The sequence below is a fragment of the Taudactylus pleione genome, unplaced genomic scaffold, assembly GCF_031769625.1.
Source record: "Taudactylus pleione unplaced genomic scaffold, aTauple2 ptg000792l, whole genome shotgun sequence".
Taxonomy (NCBI): Eukaryota; Metazoa; Chordata; class Amphibia; order Anura; family Myobatrachidae; genus Taudactylus; species Taudactylus pleione.
Window position 1 is genome coordinate 3,226,134 of NW_028285194.1, and position 24,697 is coordinate 3,250,830.

General features: G+C 42.2%; 1 protein-coding gene across 2 annotated transcripts in view; it reads right to left on the reverse strand.

Annotated features, from left to right (window-relative positions):
* The window catches only part of RASA1 (RAS p21 protein activator 1), a 102,578-nt gene extending 79,460 nt beyond the window's left edge, over positions 1–23,118 (reverse strand). Inside the window, exon 1 of one of the 2 annotated variants that reach the window (XM_088457948.1) lies at positions 22,602–23,118. In XM_088457948.1, coding sequence (XP_088314074.1) covers positions 22,602–22,840 — 239 coding nt within the window. In that variant the 5' untranslated portion in view covers positions 22,841–23,118. The remainder of the gene's footprint in view (positions 1–22,601) is intronic. The other variant, XM_088457949.1, reaches the window with a different exon arrangement.
* Between the last annotated feature and the right edge of the window lie 1,579 nt (positions 23,119–24,697).

Here is a 24,697-nt window from a genome sequence, read left to right on the forward strand (position 1 = left end):
TGCGGCAGTTGACTCACTGCTCTTCTGTTGGAGCTCTGCCTGCCCCCCACTGGTACACAGCAGCCTGTGCCTTCAGATCAGTGCAGTTTTAGGCACTGAAAGACCTCCTGAGCTAATTTGCTTAAACCACAATTACAAAATCAGAGACTCCACAGCCTACTTGGTGGGCACCATGTAGACCTCCATGGCCCTGACAAATTTCGAACATAACCAAAAACCTAATCCTGGTCAAACTACACCACCATGCCAAATTTGGTGTAGCTAGGTACAAAACTCTGGCCGTGCATAAAAGACAAACGGACAAACACACTTTCTCGCTTATTATATACTGTAGATATAGGTCTATCAGTATCTTCAAAATATATGGAATTTTCTTAGAGGTATGTTCCTATTAGACAGGAATGTGAAATGTACTAATGCCCGCACAGGCAGCTAGTGTGTGAATACCAGTACACACCGATAAATGTTTAGCTGGATTAGCCAGATTGTCCTTTCCTTACAGGTATCTATTTAGGTAGACAGTTTTTGTTTTTTATCTCCTTGACACAGGAGGAGGTATTATTAATAATAAATAATTTCTGTGAATGGTAGCAGATGCTGTTCTAGATACAGACATTAGATGTAGATTTCCATGCATGTTAGGGAATCTCATTTTTAGATGGCAGCTACACATCAAACTGAACCCATCTGCCACACAACAGACTGTGTGCTTAGCTCAGCTGTAAATATGGTTGAGCGTATGTACAGTTATTCAGACATATGCACAACATACCGCATCTACCCACGGCGTTTCACACATGATGATGACAAAAACAGAGACCAGATATTTCTTACATCAGAGAAACCAGAAAAGCAGCTTGACAAGAAAGAGTGGAGAATACTTTTGTAAGGTTTTCTTGATCAAAATGAATGAAGTTAATATAGTTTCAGTTGTTATTGGAGGAAATTTAAACGCAAATTCGCAATTTCAACATCACACACACAGCAACTCAGTTTCATGAAGCATGCTCTCCTGCCCCTCTCGCAATTCAATTGTCATTAGCCATTCCCATGAACTGAGGAAATATCGCGCCTTAATTCTATATTGGACGACCAGTGAGAAATGGATGAAAATATTGGGATATCACCCTGAAACCCCAAAAGTGCCAAACAACATATATTGTCTTAAGAAAAGTATTGGATGTTCTTAAAAGGTGTCAAGTGGTTGATTACATTTTTCTTAGTAATGCTGGAAAAATGGTCGGCAGCAAGCTGTATTTTTGTTTTTTTAACAAAATTGTATTTAAATTACCTTTTATCAGTGTTTTAAGAAAAGTTTACAAAATGTTGATAAAACTGTTTTACTCACATCTGTAAGTTGACATAAATTCAACACCCCCACAAACCTTTCCCACACATCATTTACTCCATTTTTGAGCATTTTAGAGAAAGTCACCTGAGAACTGCCGTCAGTATTATTGTGCTTTTTGCATGCCTCCAAGTGCCGGATTTTTATTTCCCCCACCTTTTCCCATGCTCAGGGTGGTGCAAGGGAAAAAAAAAAAAATATAGTGATCTCAAAAGGTATAGAACTATGGGTCGTATTCAATTAGAAGCGAAAAGCCGAGGTCCGCGGAAATGTATCGTGGATTGTGTCTTTTCGCCTGTCGGAAACTTATCGCCATATTCAATTCCATCCACTATTCGCGTACACAGAAAGGATTGCAATGTAATAGGTGAAAAAAGTACAATTTGGGTGCGAAAGCACAAAGTGGGGGGACAATCAAAAACTAGCAAAATAAGGTTCTGGGGTGCTCTAAGAATGGGTTAAGTGTTTTTGGGGTTGCAGGTGCTTTTATGGGGGTTGAATTTAACTTATTAAAACTTCACTTTACAAACATTAAAAGACGCTTGCACCCATTTTCAGGTACCCCAAATTTGACAGGACTCCCCCCCCACCCAAAAAAAAACTGCTTTATGCCATTCTTCCACCACTTGTGTAAAGACGCCAATGAGAGTCTATTTTACCAACTTAAGTACCCCAGCTTTATTAGGGGTATACGGGCACTACTACATTGATCCCCAATGTTTGTGCATCTTTTTTTGGGGGGGGGGGGAGGGGCGGAGTCAGGCTGATTTCCCCGATTCGGACACCACTTTCTGCCTGTTTTAACTTTGCGTGTCTCCATTTTCGCGTCTTTAGGAATTGAGTAGGGCGAATATCGGGGACGCGCACAATAAGTTTCCGCTGCCAAAATTTGCGATGTAGGCTAAAAGCCCGACATGCTAAACTTTTCCATGGGTGCGAAACTAATTGAATACCGCCCAATATCTTAAAACACTCTTCCACCAAGAATACCTATAATAATGGAATTAATTATTTTCCAATGCCCGAAAAATTATAAAGACGAATCAGACGTAAAAAAAAAGCAGGACTGAAAGCTGTACATATATAAATATATATACACACACACACACACAATATGGACAGAAGTATTTGGACTCCTGACCCTTACACCAGCAGGGACTGTAATAACATTGTATTCAAATACATATACTTTAATATGGAGTTGGTCCCTCTTTTGCAGCTATAACAGCTTCCACTATTCTTGGAAGGCTTCCACAGACTTTGGAGTGTTTCTGTGAAAATTTGTGCCCATTCATTCTGCAAAGCATTTATCAGGTCAGGCACTGATGTTGGACGAGAAGCCCTGGCTCGCAATCTCCGTTCCAGTTCACCCCAAAGGTGGTCGATGGGGTTGAGGTCAGGGCTCTGTGCGGGCCAGTCAAGTTCTTCCACACCAAACTCTTCAAACCATGTCTTTATAGTCCTTGCTTTGTGCACTGGGGCAAAGTCATGTTGGAAAAGAATGGAATAGCCTTCCCCAAACTGTTGCCACAAAGTTGGAAGCATAGCATTGTCCAAAATGTTTTGGTATGCTGAAGCATTAAGATTGCTGTTCACTGGAGATAAGGGGCCTAGCTCAAACCCTGAACAACAGCCCCATACCATTATCGCTCCTCCACCAAACCTCACAGTTGGCACAATGCAGTCAGGCAGGTAACGTTCTCCCGGCATCCACCAAACCCAGACTCATCGATCTGACTGACAAACAGAGAAGCGTGATTCGTCACCCCACAGAACACGTTTCCACTGCTCCCTCTGTGATTTTAAGTGGTCTTTCGCTTCGAGTTGCTGTTGTTCCTAAACACTTCTACTTTCTAATAATATCACTTACAGTTGACCGTGGAATATCCAGCGGGGATGGAATTTCACGAACCGTCTTATTGCAAAGGTGGCATCCTAAGTCACTGAGTTCTTCAGAACGACCCATTTTCTATCACAAATGTTTGCAAATGGAGACTGATTGGCTAGGTGCTTGATTTTATACACCTGTCGCAACGGGTCTGATTGAAACACTTCAATTCAATAATTAACAGGTGTGGCCAAATACTTTTGTCAATATAGTGTGTGTGTGTATGTATATATATACCATATATACACTTCAATGGTCTGTCTGTTTGTCCATCTGGTTATGCACTCGGACACCCCTGCACCGATTGCGATGAAACGAACGTGAGGTGGTCCAGTTGGATCCTGGCCAGGTTTTAGGAAGGTTATGGTCCCGGTCGGACCTTCCGTTGGTGTACATTGGGAAGAACTTTGACCCGGGGAGACTGTTCTGTGAAGTTCTCATCCAAATCCATTCTGTGGAAGACAGAGTGGTAATATTGGATCCCAGAAGACATACTAGGGGGTTGAGGTCCCGGTCAGACCTCCTGTTGGTGTACACTGGGCAGAACTTTGACGGCCTTCCACTGGATGGATTTGGATGAAAACTTCAGAGGGGTAGCAATTGGCTATGGATGCATAATGGAGTGGTTGGGGTCCTGGTCGGATCTCACTACAGAGTGCGCCGGGCAGAACTTTGACCCAGAGAGCCCCTTCTGGGCCTTCCACTGGATGGATTTGTCCAAATTCACACAATAAAACTTAATAAATTGAAGATTTAAACCCGGGCAGCTTCATTTCACTAAGTTTTCAGTGAAACTTGAGACTTAAAATTAAAATAAATACAATAATACAGCTGTAGAGCAGCTTCGATAGAAATTGTTGCCCTGTAGGGTACATAATTTAGGGGATACATTCATGAACTGGATATTCACAAAGCTGATAATCATAATGTTGACATTGTTGAAATGTCGTCAGGCAACATGTTGACATTCTCAGAATATCAACATTAGGATTAAGCTGCAGGACAGAAGGGTTAGGCACCAGGAGGAGGGTTAGGGGTAGGGATTAAGGGGAGAATACTCACCGGAACTGCCACTCCATCAGATGTCTGTGCCAGAACTGCTCTACATGTTACCCGGAAGTCATCACTACACCACTGCCGACATTCTATCAAGCGACATTTCAGCAGTCTCCACATGACAAATGTTGGCATGCTACATGCTGAAATTATCATGTCGACCTTATATATCACACCCCCTTCTAGACCCCAAGGTAGTGGTGTCCTCAAGAATGGATGAATTAGAATAAAATGTACAGTTAATGTTATAGAATGCTAAACAAATTCTAGTTTGAAGTGAAATTTTGAAATATATAGCGACACCACCCTACCAGCGTCCCCTATACCCAGAAGGATTGCAAAATAAAATAAACATTATTCTCATGTGACAAACAGAACAGTTTTGTAATTTTCAAAATGCACAGCTTCTTTATCATAAATGCTGTAGTTTCAAAATATGCAGATGTCTAATGCTGGCTGTAATCCCTGTGTCAGTGAAACTGGAATGGTCTGACAGGAAGTTACACAGACTCTGATCATTTCTGCTAATGTACCAAGTCAGGAATGGATTACTGCAGGAACAGAAAGATATTCACCTTTTTTTAGCAGGTATTATGGTTGAGAAGTTGTAAAATATGGCTTAAATACAATTTTGAGGGAATCGAAGGCAACTTGGACATGTTTGTTTTCCTGTTTACTTATTACTATTTGAAATATTGTGATGTTGACTTGAAGCAAGATTTAACATAAAAGATAAGAAGATAGATTCCATTTTTCCTATGTGATTGAACAGATTGCTTAACACTACTATACCAAACTCACTAGAGCTTTTTATACAAGCATTGCTACCTGGTGACTAATGCAAAACACTAAAGTAACATACATTGAGAATAGGAGATATCTGGGGGACAAATCTGCAGCTACAATGTATATGCTTTGTACACATTTATGTTAGGACATCGCAATCTGTTAACTTAATTTAAGGAAAAAAAAGGCTTCATTAATACATTAATATGAAACACATGACCATTCCCAGAAACTAATCTTCTGCAAAGACTAAGCCGTTGCTTTACTCGAGAACAACTATTAAAAGCACTCCCATAAGCCACTAAACATCTCCAACGGCTCTTTATTGTTATATTTATGTGTTGTGGGTAAATTTAGCAGAATAATCAGGAAGTTATAGAAATCTAAGATCTGAATGAGGCTTTAAAAAAAAAAAGTGCTTAAATGCTGAAGTTTTTAAGTTCTCAACATCAACACAGCAGAACCTACAGTTCCTAGTGCAAAACAATATAAAATAAATCTCAACAAATATGAAAGCCTCTCCCCCTTCACACATTTGTAAGGAAATGTTATCCCAATCACCTAGAGTGGACTGGATGAGGTGCACACAGGGCCGTGACTAGGGTAGTGCGGCCTGTGCCATGGCACAGGGCACCGCAGGGCAGGGGGCTCTGTTCGGGCTTGTCAATTTTCTGTTTATCATAATCCTCACTGGTAGCTTCCTCTTCTTTTATCCCCAGCATCCCCTATATCAGTGTTGGCTAACCTTGACACTCCAGCTGTTATGGAACTACATAACCCAGCACGCACTGCTACAGTTTTGCTATTAGGGCATGCTAAAACTGTGGCAGGGCATGCTGGGATATATAGTTCCACAACAGCTGGAGTATCAAGGTTAGCTAACACTGCCCTATATCATCCCTTTCAAATGAGCAGTGTTCTCCCCAGGCTGTTTTTTGCGGGTGCACCACCCGGCAAGAAACAGCCACCACCCGGCACTTTGGTAGCCTGCAAGTGGGACAGTATCTGGGAGCTGTATAAAAAGGACCAGATCCCACAGACTTTGTGGCTTTTTCATAATATAATATATAAATTGACATTTCAAGTTTAAATCCTCATAAGGTCAGGGTTTAAAACCTTTTATTATTGCGAAGGGCCCCACCCGGCTACTTCTTGATGCCACCCGGCTGGAAAAAAATTCTGTGAAGAACACTGATGAGCCCATTGCCTGCTTTTCGGGTGCGCTACTTTTGTCACTATTTGAAAAATAGAGGGGGGGGGGGGGGGGGCGCAATGCTCTTTCTGGCACAGGGCACCAAAAAGTCTAGTCACGGCTCTGGGTGCACAGCACAAAGACATTAACATTCCTTTTTCATGGTTTGTGAGGTCAATTAGAAATGTAAGTACTCAGATCAACCATCCATTTCTCCAACGCTTTAATCATACATGTGGAAGACATTGTAGGCCTAAGGGAAGACCCAGCTATGACAAAAACTGACCTAAGATAGCTCTTAACTATCCAATCTGCATAGACACACAAAACCAGGGATTGAAATGGCAGTAAGTCCTGGACAACAGCGTAATGGAGACATCGACAAGCGGCGGCAATTTCCATGGAGCCATATAATTACTAGGAAGAAGGTAAACTGGTCAAAAATTAAATGGGGACCTGGAACTCACGGTCCGATCTACCCAAATGCTTCCTGCAGGTTTGGATATAGAGAGGGAACATGGACAATAGTCTAGATTTGAACTGCCTGTACCCTAATGTGTTTCCAGTGTTCCTCAATTGGAGAATTAAGAAAGCTTTATTAGTTTGTTTTAGTAGCTTTACATGGGCTTATTGTCTTTCTAATATCAAGTAGCCAAATATCTAGAAATTAAGAAATCAATCTGAGTGAATATTTAAACTCATAGGGAATTTAATTGTTTTTTCGAACCCTCTCGCTTCCTTTCTCCCTTTCAAAGCGACAGGCGATTTTCAATTGTTGTGCCGATCGAGCGTGAGCAACTGGGTGCTCATAACTTTCCGCACATATCGCACCCAAATGCGCCAAATTTAGCAGCTCCTGCCTAAACCACTGGGCAAGATAGCAGAAATGCAGTTTGGGCGCCCAAAAGCTGGACTTGTTGCACATTTCTGCTCACCACCTTAGGAGGGTACGAACAGAAATAATGGGCGCCCACAGCACTCGCGCCCAATCGGCACAGCAATTGAACAACTCCTCTAGGTGCCCCAAAACAACAGAATTCCCCCCATAGTATGAAAAGTAATTTATTGACTGTGTCAGTAACTTGGCACCACATGTTTCTGGGTGTCAAGAAAATAAAATTACAGGGAAGGCATTGAATAGACTGAATTTCCAAACTTCATGTGTCCTCATACGCTGTTGTTCAAGTCACGACAACTAGCCCCTCTTGACACGCCATATCCCGGGCAACTCGGTGCGGCCGATCATCTATCTAACTCAAAATGTGCATCTTATTCACATAAACTACTGAGAGCAACATAACTGCATTGCTAGCTTGCACTGATCAATTTAATGTGCTTCTGAACCTTTGAATGGTGCCAATGCAAGCAGCGCAGGCTTTTTCCTACGCCAAGTTCAGTTGTGCTTCGTATGTGACTTTGTACATTCTTTAAACTAATTCCTGTGCAGTTAAAGTCACACCCCAGCATCTCTAGTACACCCAGTGGTATTTTACAGCGATTAAATACAATAAACTACTCTTCTAGGAGTGCCTCAGACTCGTTGGGCATCTCGCGATATATGGTGTACAGACGCTAGGTGTGTGAGGACACTTTGCTGTTCAACAGAAGGCATTGTATACAGGAGCTCTCCTACCAATAAGCAATATCTTGCCATGAATAAGCATTTTAAAGGACCAAAGCAACAAAAAAAGCTGAATCAAATTGGCACACTACAATGGAAAACTAAATAGGCCTCATCGATCTGGTCTCCCACTAAAACCTGTATTACAGTAATTACAGTGTATTAACACTTGTCAATGTGGCTATTCATACTTTCAATACTAGATCATAAAGGATATATTTAAAACAAATAATCTAGAAAACACAAAGCTTCAAGTATTTTTAGCTAGAATGCTTCCTCTTATAAAAACCTACAAACCACATACAGGAAAACCTACTCATTTTCACTATGTGCATACTGACAAGCAAATGTCAAATCTGCAGCTGCCTGCAGAAGTGGATATAGCATACATGGCTCCTATAGCAAACAAGAAAGCTGGCAACATGAGATTTTGGGCTCTGAAGGACAGAAAAACCTATGTAAAGAAAAAAGACCCTCCAAACGTGGAATGTTAATTAGATGAGCACCAACCTTCTCTGTACCATATATGCTTAAGTCACAATACTTTTCAGATACCTTGACTATCCAATCATTTCTAATCAAAAGAAGAGTGTGGAACAATGGGATGAAGAAACACTAACTTTGGTGATGGTGGTTAATTTGGGAAGTATTCAGCAATTAAGAGAAAGAAAATCATGAACTCAGTATCCTGAGGAAACCCCTCACTGTACAAATTTAAAAGGAAATAAAACAAAAAAACAAACAAACAGGATATACGTATAAGTTCAAATGTTTTAAGCAAGAGAAAATTTCAACAGCATGGGTTGTATTAGAACAGATAAGCAAACACTACCATATGAGGGGGAAATCACATCTTATTGAAAGACATACCATATGCCATGACTAATACTACTGAGTGATTTGATTAAAAGTTGCCAACAATGAAGACTTCAAAGTGCTTGTCTTTGTGTCTAAAACTTGAGTTCCCAGTCTCTTAAATACAGAAGTCAGTTTTAAATGCACAGAAAAAGTTTTCAGTTAGAGAAATCAGTAAGTAAATATAATGCCTAATACACTAAACAGAAATGTATCAAATAAAAGGAAGAGAATACCCATCACTTGTTCCATCATACTTACATTTGTGGCATTCTCTGCCAGATGTTTACGTCTTCTTCTTTAAGAATACATGCAAAGGCGGGTATCCACTTATAGATATACAAACGAGGGCATGATTACGACATTGCTGACATGCTATCGTTTGTATATCTAGTGATGAGCCTAGACTGAATGTCACTCGTTCAGTCCAGGTACATCCCTCATCCCTGCACATGCTGAACCTGACGAGATCGTCAGGTTGACCAGCATGTACGGGCGATGTCGGATGTTGGAAGCGACCTGCATGCACGCGCATCGCTGGTCACTCCCGACCAAAACATGCCCGATGTATGCGCGATTTGCAAGCGATTGCACTATCACGACGTCATTATCGTGCAATCACTTGGTTAAATCGCTAAGTTGATATCCCCCTTAACATGTGTTTATTACAAAAAAAAAGGACTATGGTAGGATATAGTAGAAATGTTTATATTTACCATCTTCATCTGTTTTTTTTCTGGCTGCAATTAATGATCTATAAATCTACAGTGTGTTATATACTTCCATGGAAACCACAGACATGATGTAGGAAGCAGAGAGGCTTTGGAATACCCGTGTGAGCTCTTCTACTCTAGGATACCCTCCTCTCACCTCTGCTATCACATGACGTGCCAATCGCTGCGTGAGCCTGTGCCTGGGTGGCAGATATGGCAGCCATATTTGTTTCCCTCCAAAGAGATAATGATATTAAATGATTGGTGTGAGGAAAGCTAAGAAAACATAAATTGGATGCATGCTTAAAAAAGGTACATAAATTGCTATTTAAAGAAGAAAAAAAAACAAAACCATATGGGATTGTGGTTTTAAACGACATTTGATTTTCTTCTGACCTTTTGGACCTTCGTCTTTGGACTCACAATAATGAAAAAGCGGCATATGATTTATTGCTCATATCATTTGCTTATTTACTTCTTGTAAAAGAAGAAAATGACCAACTACTATAATGGTGACAACACATTCAGCTGTGCTCTCTCAAAGAGATATCTACAAGTGTTCCTCTCTCCTCCAATCAAAACCCAGAGCAGAGATGAGATCAGTATAAAATGGCCAGATGTGTCCTTATACACCTATCCTTTTTGAGTCATTATGGTGTGATTCCCATGCTGTGCATCTTTTTCTCAATTTAGTGTCTTAGTTCAAGTATAGTGTACTAACTTAGCTTAGGGTTTTTTTTGTAGCAAAGGCACTGGTATAAAGTTGCAGATTATGTGTAACAATGCATAGCAGGGGTCACTCATAACGGACCTGTCTTGTCTTTCTAGACACCATAATTTTTTTCTCAATTTGCTATTATGTCTTCAATCTTAGTTCACTTAGTGTACTTGGTACTTGGTACTTTGGACTAGTGTCTTGGCACTTTTAAGTCGAAAAGTCCAAGGTGCGCTAAAAGGGCCTATTTGGGAACACACGATATAAAGCGTACACACTTGTTTAACTAACTGTTCCCATTCCTTATGGATTAATTTACTACCTGAAGTGGCATTTGTATTCTCTCTCTCTCTCCTCATAAACCACCTGTGCTGATGTGGAAGTCGTTGTTTTAGCCATTCACAGATTTATTTACGTTTTGAAGAACAGTTTCCACATTATCCAGACTCATCACTAAAGGAGTCTTCTACTATGCCCAAAGAGCACACTTGTCACTAATCTTCCGGATACTTAATGTGTATATGAAAACACGACTACCTTACCTCAAGCAGATGTCTTTCAGCCATTTAGGATCGGGCTCAGACACTTCCTAAATGAGTATGTGTGTGGAGAACCGCACTACTGATGTACATTCCCAAGCTCTTTTTAACATGCACTGCTCTTCCCTTATAACACTGTGCACTCTCATGTGTCTTTTTTATCACAGATGTACCCAGGTTAACAAGCCTGTCCTCAGTTTGCAGTATCAGATGGTGTGATGGCTGTACCAATGAAAATGTAAGTTCCCGGATTCCGAAAAATTATACCCCTTTCAGACATAGCGAGATTCTTGGGTTTTTGCCGGGGCTCGGCCAAACTACCCGGGGCTCGCTTATGTCTGAAAGGCACAAACCCCGGAACATGTTCCCGGGTCGATGCCCCTGCTATTCACCAGGGTTTTTCCCAGTTCTTAAGTCCCAGGTAGACAACCCGGGTTAAGTCTGAATGGTGCCACCCAGTATTTTACTCCCTGGTCGAACTTAGAGGCCTCTGATTGGCCGTTTGCGGCTGCCTGGAGGGGACGGGGCATCCTCTTACAATAGGAAAATAAAAAACTGTCAGCGCTGGATCTGGGGAGAGAGGTTACTGTTTTGACAGCCCTTATAACAAGGGGTGAAGACAAGTACCCGATGGATAATAAAAGTGACGCAGTGTGTAGAAGCAGCCGGCGCACACTAGCCACAGAGACATTGCCCGTTATTGTGAGGTCTGGTGGTTAGAGAAGGGTGTTTGATGTGTGTATGACATGTACATGAGTGCGACATGAGAGCTGCCCTGGCTGATAGAGAGTGCCAGGGCAGACAGGCTTATGTCTGAATGGGGTCAACTCGGGAATTTTCCGAGTCTCAGGTGTAGTGTGAAAGGGGGTTTTGAGCAAAAACCCAGGTCTTTGCTAAGGTTAAAAACCTGGGTCAGAGCAGGGAAATTCCCGGGTTGTATGTCTGAAAGTGGTATTAGAGATAGTTAATGTCACAAGGAAGAAGAGCAGCTACATTATATACAATCCAGAGGAGCTTTGGGTTTTTTGGCCAGGTGTTAAAAAAAAAAAAAAAAGGCATATATTTATTTAGAAATATCTACATCATAGAAAAAAAAATATATATTTTTTTTTCAAATGCAGCAGAAGCATACAACAACCAAATGCAGACGCAGAATATTCACTTATAATTGTTCATGGATACTTGTTAGTGCAAATCCTTGTGGATGAATTCTATATAAAAGGGCATCTTTAATATTAAAAGCAAACTGAAGACTGATTCTGCTGCAAGCCGGTTTGGTCATTCCAGATCTTGGCCTCAATTCACTGCAAACAAACGACTGCCAGTCCCGATTAACACCCAGGGCCCACCCCGGTTCAGATAGTAGATTTGATCGATAGTATGCAATCATTGGTCACAACATTAATGTAGCATAATGAAATAGAGTTGCTCAGCCAGATTCATAATTTAAGGTCACCCACCTAGGTACCAAACTGACAGAGAACCGGTCACTGGGTGCTCAGGCTAAACAGTGTCTATTAATGTATGGGCAACTGTATTTAGGTTTTAATCTTGTGACCAATACAGCAAATTAGGTGTGTCCTAATACTGCACCATTACATCACTTGGGGAGTGATCAGTTACAGGTCATGGAGCGATGTGTCACTCCATGCTGCATGTAACAGCACCTCGTCATTCATTGCATCGTCCCATCTGCCGTGCAGAACAGCAGATGGGACGAAGAGGTTCTAGTGTACACTATAACATGTGTACGATATATCATTCCCATCCGTGTAGGAACAATAAATCATATAGGCCCTGATTCAGAGCCCCACCTCCATTAATATGGAGCGTCCTCCTGGACGCTCGTATAGCTGTGGGTCACCACCCACAGCATATATGAGCGTGCAGGATGATCGAAACTGCGAGCAAAAGCCTGCGGTTGGGTTTTTCAACCGCAAGGCCAGGAGTGATTTTGGCTCTATCAGAGCCAAAATCACTCCCACTGACATCACTAGTGATGTCAGTGGAGCCGGCTTCAGACGGTAGGCGTTCCCATGGGAACGCCTCCGTCTGGCAGCCACGCCCCCGGCACGCCCACCAAAGGGGGCGTGCTGTCAGTCACCATCGACAGCACGCCCCCTTTGATGAGACACTCCGAGCGAAAGAAAGCCCTTCGCTCGTCGGGTCTCGCGCATGCGCACGACGGAGCTCCCTCCGTCGTGCGCATGCGCAGTGGGGACCATTGACCCACTTGCGAGCGGACAGCCGCTCGCGAGTGGGTCTGAATGTGGGCCATAGTGTGTACCCAGTTTTACTCTGATCAACTATTGAAGCTCATAGAGGAAGCCAGCAATTCTACCAATCACAACCATGGTTTTGTTCTGCATTTGGTCAAGGGGATGCTGCACTGTGTATGGCCAAATGTAGGGCCTTATTCAGCAGTCGGACCTGCACTGTCGGCGACCGTTTGAAGGAAGGGGGGGTCGGGAGGCCAGGATCTCCGTTGGCTGACGGAGAATTCCTGGCCTCTTTCTCTCATCTTCGATGGCTGGCTTGCATGACCTCATAGTCACTCAGCCGGCCAACTATCACGCAGATGATCTGCATTAACATAACTGCACTACTACTGAATCCACTACTGAATCACCCCCATAGTATGCTAGTATACTTCGTGTGACAAAAAGATGGCATAGCTAAATAAAAGTAATGGATGATGCTTTGCGTGTCACATTTTACAAATTTCACAACTGGTGCACTGTATACCAAAATGTACAATGCAGCAGCCCCACTGGTAGCCACAGGAAGATTCTTACTACATATAGCTAAATTCATGTGAATGTATCTTATTCCTACATAAAGTAATATGGTAAGAAAAAAATATATATCTATCTTCTATAAATAATAGAAATAAAGAGCAATTTGTTTCAACTGTCCTCTTCATTTTCGCTCTTACATTGGGGGGGAAAAAAAAGAAGTCAGCATGGTACACAAATAACTGGATCCATTAGTTGTGGGCTGCGCAGTAAAGAGATACAATGACTTCTAGTGGTAATGTGTGGTAGAAACCACATCCTATCAACAGCAATAGAAAAGCCACATTTTCCACAAAGTACACCAACATATGTTAGCATTTCAGTTAAAGGGACTAAAATGAAAATATTTTGCATGCGTAGAACATGTTATGACAACAAATATTCATGAACATTAATGTGAGCAGCTATAATAGAGAGGCTTAGCACTAAACTATTTATAATGTAACTGAAATTAATCTGGACATTAAGGCCCGTATTCAATTTGAGGCGAAAAGCCGTAATCCACGGAAGTTTTGCCGATGTCGTCATTTTGCCTAGGCGGAAAGTCAATGCAATGTAATAGGTGGAAAAGTTTCGCCTATGAATAGCAGGCGGAAAAAAAGTGCAGAATTGGGATTTTGGGGTGCAACATTGCGGGAACCCCCGTGCAGCCTGCAAACAGCCCCCCAAAGGTAATCTGTCAAATTTTTTTTTTAAACTTATCACCCCAAAAAAATTACTTTGAATTTGGGGGTAAAAAAAAAAAAAAATGTTGGGGGACAAAGTTCAAAACTACTGAACTAGACTCCAGGGGGGTCCCCAAGTATGCCCCAGGTGTTTTTTTTCATTGTAGGTGTTTGCGGCAGGTGGATTTTTCACAATTTTTTAAACGTAACTTTATCAACTTTTAAATATGCTCAACCCATTTTCACGTACCCCAAATTTGCTGGGATAACTTATTTTCTGCAAAAAAAACCTCCTGAATACTATTCTGCACCACTTATACAAAAATGCTATTAAGCAGCTATTGAGCCCGTTTAAAAACACCAAATACCTTCAGCAAGCCAAATCGGGGGTAACCATAGCTAACCGCCATATCAGAGCATTTTTTGGGGGGTGTCAGGCTGATTTCCCCAAGTGTGACCGTACTTTCCACTTGTTTAAGTTTCACCGGGTCCCATTTTCGCGTACTTTCAAATTGAATACGGGGATACGCAGGCACGCGCACGATACTTTTCCGCTTGCAAAACACATGATGTAGGCAACAAGTCCGGGAGTCGGAAAAGTACTGCGGGTCCGCCCAAATTGAATATGGCTCATAATCTCTTAATACTGACTGAATTGCTTTAAGAGGCTCTATGGGGGGAGTCCAACCCCCAGCGCTAAACTACAGAGGCGGACATTTCCTAGCAGTTTCAGGAGCTGCGAGGCAAAGTCCGTGAGAAAAGGCACCTTCTGGGGGTAAAGGCGTAGGGAAAACTCATTGATTCTGCAATTAACGCGTGTTAACCCCTGGTTTACTAAGCGGGGAAACTGCTATTTTAATTGAATCGCATTTCCCAGTGCGGAGTGGTCAATTAGCCCTGCGGCTAATTGGATTTGCACTTTGATTGGGAAAATTGATAAACTTGCCGTCCGGATTGTAGCATGTGTGTCCATTTCCAGTTGTCTTTGCTCAGTGTTATGTTATATTTCATTTCAATCTATGCCCACTTCACTTTTTCAAATGATACAATAGAAAATGGTAATTACAGTTCAAAAAATAAAACACAAAAGTATTTTCTAAAAATTCTATTTTGTTCTGATATAATTTTATAATTTTAAAAAAATTGGACACAGTTTACCTTTGGGTGACTGTCTGAAGGCTGCACGGGGGTTCCCGCAAAGTTGCACCTCAAAACCCCAATTCTGCACTTTTTTCCGCCTGCTAGTCATAGGAGAAACTTTTGCGCCTATGGCGGAAAGTCTTTCAAATTGAATACGGAGATACTTTTCCGCCTGGCGAAATAACGTCATCGCCGAAACTTTTCCGCAGATTGTGGCTTTTCGCCTCAAATTGAATACGGGCCTTAATTGGACAAAAATATGCTGGAGCGATCATAGCAAATAGAGGGGCATCAATTTCCCTATATTGAATGGTGCTTCCTGTAAAGTGTTTGCCCAACAACTAAACCACATAATTTATGCAATCTTGTCATTTCTATGACTGGTTATAAAGGCCATAAATATAGTTGCTCAGTGACTGTGTTAAGTAATTAAGGTATTCAATTTGATTCACACCCGCGATACTTTTTCGCCCGGCGGACTTTTCGCCTATATCGCGTGTTTTGGGTGCGAAAACTTTTCGTGCGCGTCCCCGCATTCAATTTGAAAGTACGTGAAAATGGCACCCGGCAAAACTTGAACAGGCGGAAAGTCCTCTCCAAAATGGGGTAATCTGCCTGACACCCCCCAAAAGATGCACTGACATGGGGGATCGCTATGGATACCCCCGAATTGGCCTGCTGAAGGTATTTGGGGAATTTAAATGGTCTCAATAGGTGCTGTTTTGTGTATTTGCATAAGGGGTGAAGAATAGCATTTAAAAATCTTTTTGGGCGAAAATAGGTAGTCCCATCAAATTTTGGGTACCTGAAAATGGGGGGTAGCATATTTTAAAGTTGTTAAAGTGAAGATTTAAAATTCATAAAAAATCCACCTGCCACAAGCACCTGCAAATGTAAAACACCTGGGGCATACTTGGGGACCCCCTGGAGTCTATTTCGCTAGCTTTTAAATGTGTCCCCCAACTTTGGCCTTTTTCGCCCCAAAATTAAAGTACTTTTTTGGGGTGTTGTGAAGTATTTTTTAAACATTTTTTGACACAGTTTATCTTTGGGAGACTGTCCCAAGAGTGCTGGATGGTTTTCCGACGTTTGCACCCCAAAACCCCAATTCTGCACTTTTTTCTGCCTGCTATTCATAGACGAAACTTTTTTGCCGGGTCCATTGCATTGACTTTCTGCATCGACGAAAAGTATTTGGAATTGAATACAGGGATAAGTTTCCGCCTGCCGAAATTACGTCATCGGCAATACTTTTTTGCGGATACAGACTTTTCGCTCCAAATTGAATACGGGCCTAAATAGGCCTATAAACCCCATAATAAAAATTATTATGAAGAACATTACGCATTTTTTCAGGGAATCATTCTGTATCCCATTTAAGGTGTAACCGGGATAACTTAACGACGAAATCGGGCAGGACATGGCGCCCCAATAAAATAATGTAGCGAGAAAACTCTATATACCTTTTAAACGTATTTTATAATGTACTGATAATAACATTTATATGAGAAATAGAATATGCTGCATTTTAAAACTTCAAACAAGGCAGCTACAGTGACAGGAGCTATTCAATTGATGGTCGAGTACACACATTCCTATCCCACTTTCTCGCTCCAAAATGCACAGGATTAGCCACATAAAACGGTTTCACACATGCTAAGATACTGCATTAGGGTGCGTCCGGCCCCAAAGCCCTAATATAGCAGGATATCTCCTTGCACCTCCGGAGGGTGTCAGGAGTTACAGTTGCCCAAAACACTTTGTGTCACAAACCTTTTGTGTCTGTCTAATGTCATATTAGAGCATAGGTTCTCAAACTCGGTCCTCACGACCCCAAACAGTGCATGTTTTCGAGGTCTCCTCACAGAATCACAAGTGAAATAATTAGCTCCACCTGTGAATTTTAAAATATGTCTGTGAGTAATGAATGCACCTGTGCACCTGCTGGGTGACCAGGAAAATGTGATCTGTGTGGGGTCCTCAGGACCGAGTTTGAGAACCACTGTATTAGCAATTCACTTGTTTCTCCGATTGACGCCCATTACACATTGCAGTGAATTTTTTTTCTTGCAGCCTCCGGAGGTGCAAGCAAATATTTTTCTAAAGTCTCGTTTTTTGGGTGCCCCGACGGTGGTTTGGATGCCCTAACCTGCTCTTTAGAAGTGTTTAGCCGCTTTGCGTGGCTAAACCCAGTGCTTGTGGGTGCGGTAAATGCTAATAGGCGACCGAACAGAGAAACAATTGAATTACTCAGTCGGGTGCCTATTCGCATAGACGCCCAGCACGTGCCACAATTGAATCGCCTAGTGTGTGTGCTTTGCGCGAGAAGTTCCACTACAATATAACAGGACGAAACATCTATAATAATAAATTTGATTCATACATCAAACAATGGACACATATGATTAAGTAAATGACCACCACACAGTTATCTACATTCATTTTGAAAGTTTGTATTATAAGAGTTGAAGTATTCAACTGCCAAATACATTGTCAGAAATATTCATAAAGATTAAGTGGCAGATTAAATACATGTTCTGTTATATCTGTACTACAATACAAAGTAAATAACGTACAAGTTCCTTTTTTTTCAATGCAAAATGAAGACCAGAAAGCTTGTTTATTTAAAGAGAAATTGAAATCAGCTTTGCTAACTACAAGCAGTTAAATAAATAAGGTTATTTATCTCTTTCTGTACAAATAAAGAGTAGATGTTTTTCGAATAGCGGTTTAAAATGGTATCCATAAAATGCAGTACTGAGTGTTAAACCTGATACAGTAGGGCAGCCCTAGGTTCCACTGATAGCAGTATAATCACTGTGTAAAGAAATTAAAGATGACCGGTACAGCTTCTAAAGCCACACATCCACTAGACGATATTTTGAACGACTGAACGAGAACGATATCGTTATTGTTATTGTTCATTATATCATCCAATGGATATGCCGTCAACGACCAGCGATGCACGCTCCTGCTGGTCGTTGAGGATGTTGATCATCGCCCTAACCTGTAACACAAACTGATATCATTCATTTGTGCAGGTTCGGGGATGAGAGAGGGTGCCGGCACTGAACGATATATTGGACATTGAGCACACCACTGCCAGGGACACAATATCGCTCATGGAGCGAATCGTGTAGTTGATATGCACGCTTACACTAGCCTGCATGCATGTATTGGTAAAGAGAAAACGGTTATCAGTACTGTTTATTAATTATGGGCCCATCGGAATGGGTATGAAGTCCCGGCGGCTGAATAGCCACCGGTTCATATCCCGACTAGGGAAGCCCAAAGGGAGAAGATCCCGACAGGACAGGTAAGTACTCTATCCCCCCCCAACCCTCCCTTAGTGGTGCCTAACCCTAACCTCCCCCCAAAAACCTAACCCCGCTACGCTCCTTAAACCTAACCCTCCCACCCGTGGCTGCGCCACGGACTTACCTTGTTCGGGCTGGCGTCCTTCGGCATTCCAGCGGCGGGATTAAGATAGGCGTCGGTATTTCGACACCCATCTTGAGACATAACATCCCAGCCCATCAACTGAACCAATGCTTGCTCAAAATACACACATTCCTACCCTTATACTCAAAACAAATAGTTGATCACCAGATAATGTACATTTTAACTCAACCAACAAACTGAATGAACATATAGTCTAATGATACCTAACCCATCACTGCCATTAACAACAAGCAAAGCAACATCCAAAAACTGGATACCACCACATATAATTATAAAACAAATTACGAAATGTTTAAAAAAAAAAAAAGCAAAGCTCTTTCAGGCAAGGTGATGAAATGGGGATGTATTCAACAAAACAGCATTCTTTCTTTCAGATGAAAACACTTCATGGCTAAGATATTTCTATGCAAGAAACAGTGTAGATCATTTTGGGCATCATTTCTATTAATCACACTTACAAAAGAAGAGTGCAGAGAAAATGTATGAAAATTCAGAGCTAAATTATTTAAAAACATGAATTACTAATTTTGTAGTATTACCACTTTTTAGATTCAAGATAGATAAATATAAGAGTATGCCCCCCCTGTACTCTATCTCTGAGATTTCGTCCCTATGTATTTGCTGAACTTTCATCTTACTCAGATATCCCATAATTACTGCCAATTCTTTTTCCTAAAAAGATGCAGGAGTTCATGACTGCAGAGTAGAAAAACAAGGATGAGTGGGGACAAAATAAAAAACACAAAAAAAAAAGTCTAAAATAAACAAAAACTAAATGAGACCTTACCCAGCTCTGGACAGTACTCGCCAGCCCAGTGAAAATTCCTTGCGACCACATTTGTTTCCAGAGACATTACTCCCTTTCCTTTATCGTTAATATGTCAAACTGAAATAAAATCATCGGCGACTTTAACCAATATATTTAAACCAGCAATAGAAATTAATGCTAAACCTGGCTTGCTTAGCATTTATGTTTATTGCTATTTTAAAACTATCAGTCAAAGCAATAAGCAATAGTTGATTGTCGATGATGACAACCCGGGTGAAGTGGCTTATTGTTTTTGTGGTAACCTACTGACAGCCCTTTCAAGGGACTGTATTTTAGTATTTTATTATACATTTTTTATGAATATTTTTACTTGGCAATAAATTGTATGGGCTATACCATGCTGTATGGACAGTTATTACCTGCATAAAGTTTGAAGACGTATACATTTTATTTGTCTGGAAATAAAAGCTTATAAGGAAGTACCTTTTCTGGAGATGGTCATCTATCTTTCTGAAGTTGGAATAAAGATTGTGCCCGCACGTATGAAGTTATAATAACTGTGGTGTGTAAAGAAACCTTTTGGGGAACGTCGATACCTGGTCCCAGGTGAGTCTATTCCCAGAGGAGAACAAGCATTGAAAAATTTGCACTTATTAATGTCCAGCACAGAAGGATTTAAAGATACCTTCATATGAATGCATCTCACCCATTTTAGGTGAGTAGTTTACAGATTGGTTGGCATCCATCAAAGCACATCTATAATTGTAATATAATCACATGCTATTTTTTCTCCTTGTTTGAGAACACTATACCAGCTACGAAAGGATAAGAGAAGACATGTATAACTGAGGGACAGCGCTCTTTGGACCACTCATATTTCAATTTGATAATGACAACCCGTTGGTTAGCAAATATACCCCCAAGAGTTTACTAACCTACACATATTTTTCCAGATTGAGAAAATCAAACAATCAGCAGAAAAAGTCACTTATTGCTATATTTACATTCTCTGATTACAAAGAAGTTACTTCCAAAACTAAAAAGGAATATGCATTGTGAAAGTGTTTGCACATAGGGAACATTAGTTTATTGGTAAACAATACAATTTGCCTTTCAACTAAGTAAAGGTGGGGGGGAATTAATTCAGCCGCAAGATTTACCGCGAGTCTTTAGCTTGCTCCAAGTGACTGTCCGCAGCAAGTCACGAGGGTGCACTTAAAGTGGATTTCTGCTTGCACCCTCCTAAAGGTGAAAACAAAAATCTGCATTAACTAGTGCTTCCGGGGCTAGTCTCAATGTTACCCTGTGTGTTTATTGCAGAGCTCCGGGTATTTAAACCCGGAAGCTATGGCTTATCATGGGAAATAACTGAATACTTAACCCAGGAGTTAAAACCTTACGGCTTACTGAATTCTCCCCCAAAGAGGAAATATCACTTTAATAAAGATAAAAAATTATCTGAGCACAAAGTTGGACTACTGAGGTCCAAAGAAAGGAAATGAGAAAGACTTTAGATGAACACTGGAGGTTATCCTCAGATACAGGGAAGGTGACAGCTGAGCACAAGCAGGCTGATGCCCGGCAACATAAATGAACTAAGCATTAAAATTAGAAGAGATTAGGAGGAGAATGAATATGTAACAGAGGCAAAAACAGAATATTTGGACATTCACATCAGTGCCTGCCCCAGCAGATTTCCAACCACATGTACACACACATACACTAGGGTTAATTTTCATCAGAAGCCAATTAAACTACAAGCATGTTTTTGAATTGTGGGAGTAAATCAGAGTACTGTACCTAGAGAAAGCCCACTCAAACACGGGGAGAACATACCAACTTAGGAAATACAGAGCCATGGTGAGAATCAAACCCAAGACCTCAGTGCTGTTAGGCAGTAATGCTAACCAGTACACCATCCATGCTGCCCATAATTCAAACACAGACAGAGGACATGGTTTTGACATAAGGGTGGTACTTAGAGAAGTAGGAGGACATGGAGGTATGCTATGCTAGTTTTGAAGTGCTATACTAAACATACATAATATGGGTTCTTAAGGTACTGCATAATGAGATGGGCTACTAACTAAAAATGGAAACAGGGTGGTTAATCAGCATGATGGGTATAATAGGCAAAGGGGATGGAGAAAGATCAGTGAGTGGAGAAGGGTACTTGTGTACTTTACGGACTCATTGCAGAGAGAACCCAATGAATGTTTTAAATGGTACTTGTGTACTTTACGTACACAAGTACCGAAAGTTGTCCCCACCTAAAGAAGAAAGTTGTCCCCTTGCCACACTTCGGGCTCGGTACAAGGTTATATTCCCTCTCTATACCCACTTGGATGGTAGGGAATGACGCTGGACACTGGCTGATGACATCAGGGTCCTCTCCGTGGAGGGGATTTAGACATTACCATGGTTGATAATAATAATAATGAGTGTAGGACACTTGGGTTCTCTCTGCAATGAGTCCGTAAAGTACACAAGTACCAGGAGAAGTGAGCTGGGCTAAGATTAGAGATCATTGCTCTCTGGCATCGGCACGTTGTGCCATTCCGCAAGGGCACATCACTTCTGCTGGCATCTATGGGGTATGAAGAAAAACTTGCAATGTTGGCACTACCGTAAAAGACTTCTATGTGCTCAGTCGGGCATCTTGGCGCTGCACATTGCTTTTAACTATATCGACTATTCAATGGGATGAGCAGGCAGGCATCGCGGAGCACCTATCGGCCATTTAGGAACTGATGGGTGGGAGAGGAACATAGACTAAAACAGACAGATCACAGGACCATCATTGGATTATACCACCTGGGGCTCTCCAGCTGTTGTGGGACTGCGAGAAGCATCTACAGATTCTACACCCATCAGGACTGTCCTCGCCCCACAACACCTGGGAGGCAGAGTAGGTGAGGCGGAAGGCTGGGGGGCTGTGTGGGAAGGAGGCCTGCTGCTGCAGGAGAGCTGCATGGGCAGGCAGGGCTGGGAGTGGGTGTGCCCGGGCAGCAGATAAACAGCCGGGAGGGAGCGCGGGCACTGCGCCGGGATACTCACTGGTTAGTAGGGGGAGCGCTGAGTGGGATCTCCACCTCCTCTTCCTCATACTCCGGTCCGTCCAGCGAATCCGCTTCCTCCACCGGGCCCAGCACCATACCATCGAAGGAGAGCGGCGGCAGCGGGGGGAGCGGGGGAAAGGCCTCCGTAGCCTGGGACAGCATTGGGGCACTTGTGGCCAACAGCACCGACTCCCCGCCTTCTGTCATCAGCCCGAGAGTGTCGGGAGCTGCGGACATCCCGGAGCAGGGAAACAGCCCGGGGATGGGTGTGTGCCGCGGCCTGTCAGCCTTCCGCTCACCGGCCGCCGCAGTGGCCGCACTGACCGTTGGCAGCTAAGGGGGGCTCGGGACACCGGGGGGAGCCGCTGCTGCTGGGGAGGGGGCGGGGACCGCACGCGCCAGACACCAGCCCCTCACGCGACGTTTCCGCGACACCCCGTGAGCTAGGCGCGCGCACGTTCCCTCATGTTGTCGGCTGGAGCTGGACTCGAGCAGTGCACCCAGACTGGAGAGAGAAGGGCAGGCTCGCTTTTTTTTTTTTTTTTTTTTTTTTTTTTTTAAACCAGAAGAACTTTATCAAACAGAGATAGAAACAGAATCAACAGAGTGTATTGTTATTTCTGTATTATTTTGTCTCCTACTTAACGCAACAACTTGCAAGAGAGAGAGAGCACCAATAGCACAGCACACCCTTAATAAAAGTCTCTTTTCTTCACCCTAGTCTTGTTCTGCATATTTCAATGCACAAGACCTGCTATAGTAGGAGCCAGTGCAGTGCTTGAGCACTCCCAATGTTTGTGCAGTCACTATCCATGCCAGTGTGTGGCTTTATATCAGTAATATGGGAGAGGGGTGGTAAGCACACGCAAACATTTAAAAAAAAAAATTGGGTTATTGTCGCACACTATGGAAATAACCGTGAACCCACGTAAACATTTTAGATACAGCGTTAACCAAAGTTTTCAAAGCCTACTAAAGCCAATTTGCTGTATATTGGTCAACAACATTATGATAGTGAAGTGAACGGTCCTGTAAACACAGAATATTTTTAAAATATTCACTTTGTTTTGTGTTAACTAGAAAGCAGTCTGCAACATTTGTAATGCTGATGTTAAAGTCAGAATGCCATTGAGTACGCCCTAACCTTACGTAGCAACTTGTATAAAAAGTGAGTTTGGAACCAAAATAAACAGAAATCCTTATAATCGTGACTGTGGGCCTGATTCAGACCCGCTCGCAAGCGCATAGTGCTCGCAAGTGGGTCGATGGCCGGGCAGTGCCCATCAAATTTGGGGTACATGAAAATGGGTGCAAGCATATTTTTAAGTCCCTTAAATGATTTTTAAAAATTCTTCAAAAATGTACCTGCCGCTACTCCCCACAATGAAGAACACACCTGCCGCATACTTCCGAACCCCTCTGGAATCTATTTGGGTACTTTAGGATGTTTTCCCATTATTATTATTTTTACCTCACAATAAAAATAAAAAATTTGGGGTGGCATGATTTTTTATAAACTTTTTTTTCCACAGATCATTTTTAGGGACCTTTCCCATGGTGCAGGCTAATATTTTAAAGCCTGCACCCCTAAACCCCAATTCTGCACTTTTTTTCATCTGCTAAAGGCAAGCGAAAATTATCCCTGTAAATGGGAGAGGATTGGGTGAGGGCTTTGTAAGTGAGTGTAAGAACCTTGAATTGGGATCTGAAGGGGAAGAACAGCCAGTGTAGTGCTTGTAGAAGAGGAGAGGAAGATGAGCCGAGCACAGCACATCGCAGGTCCTCTACATCGCCAATTATACCTGAACCCATAGCGGTGCGTAGTCGAATCAGCGATCTAGTAGCTACTGTAATTGGCAAATATGTGTGCAGCCAAGTACAATGTCACGACCAGGGTTTCGCGGCGTGGAGGTTTGCGGTCCTTACCGGTGAGGGCGATGTGGTGCGGTCCTTCTGTCAGGGGAGCTGGTGTGTGGAGACTGGCATTGGCTGTACGCAGAGGTCTGCCAGCATTGGGCCACCCTGGCAAGGGTAAGTCTAGCAGCATCTCTGCATCACCATGTTGTCTTTGGCCATGTGACATAGCAGGTCAAT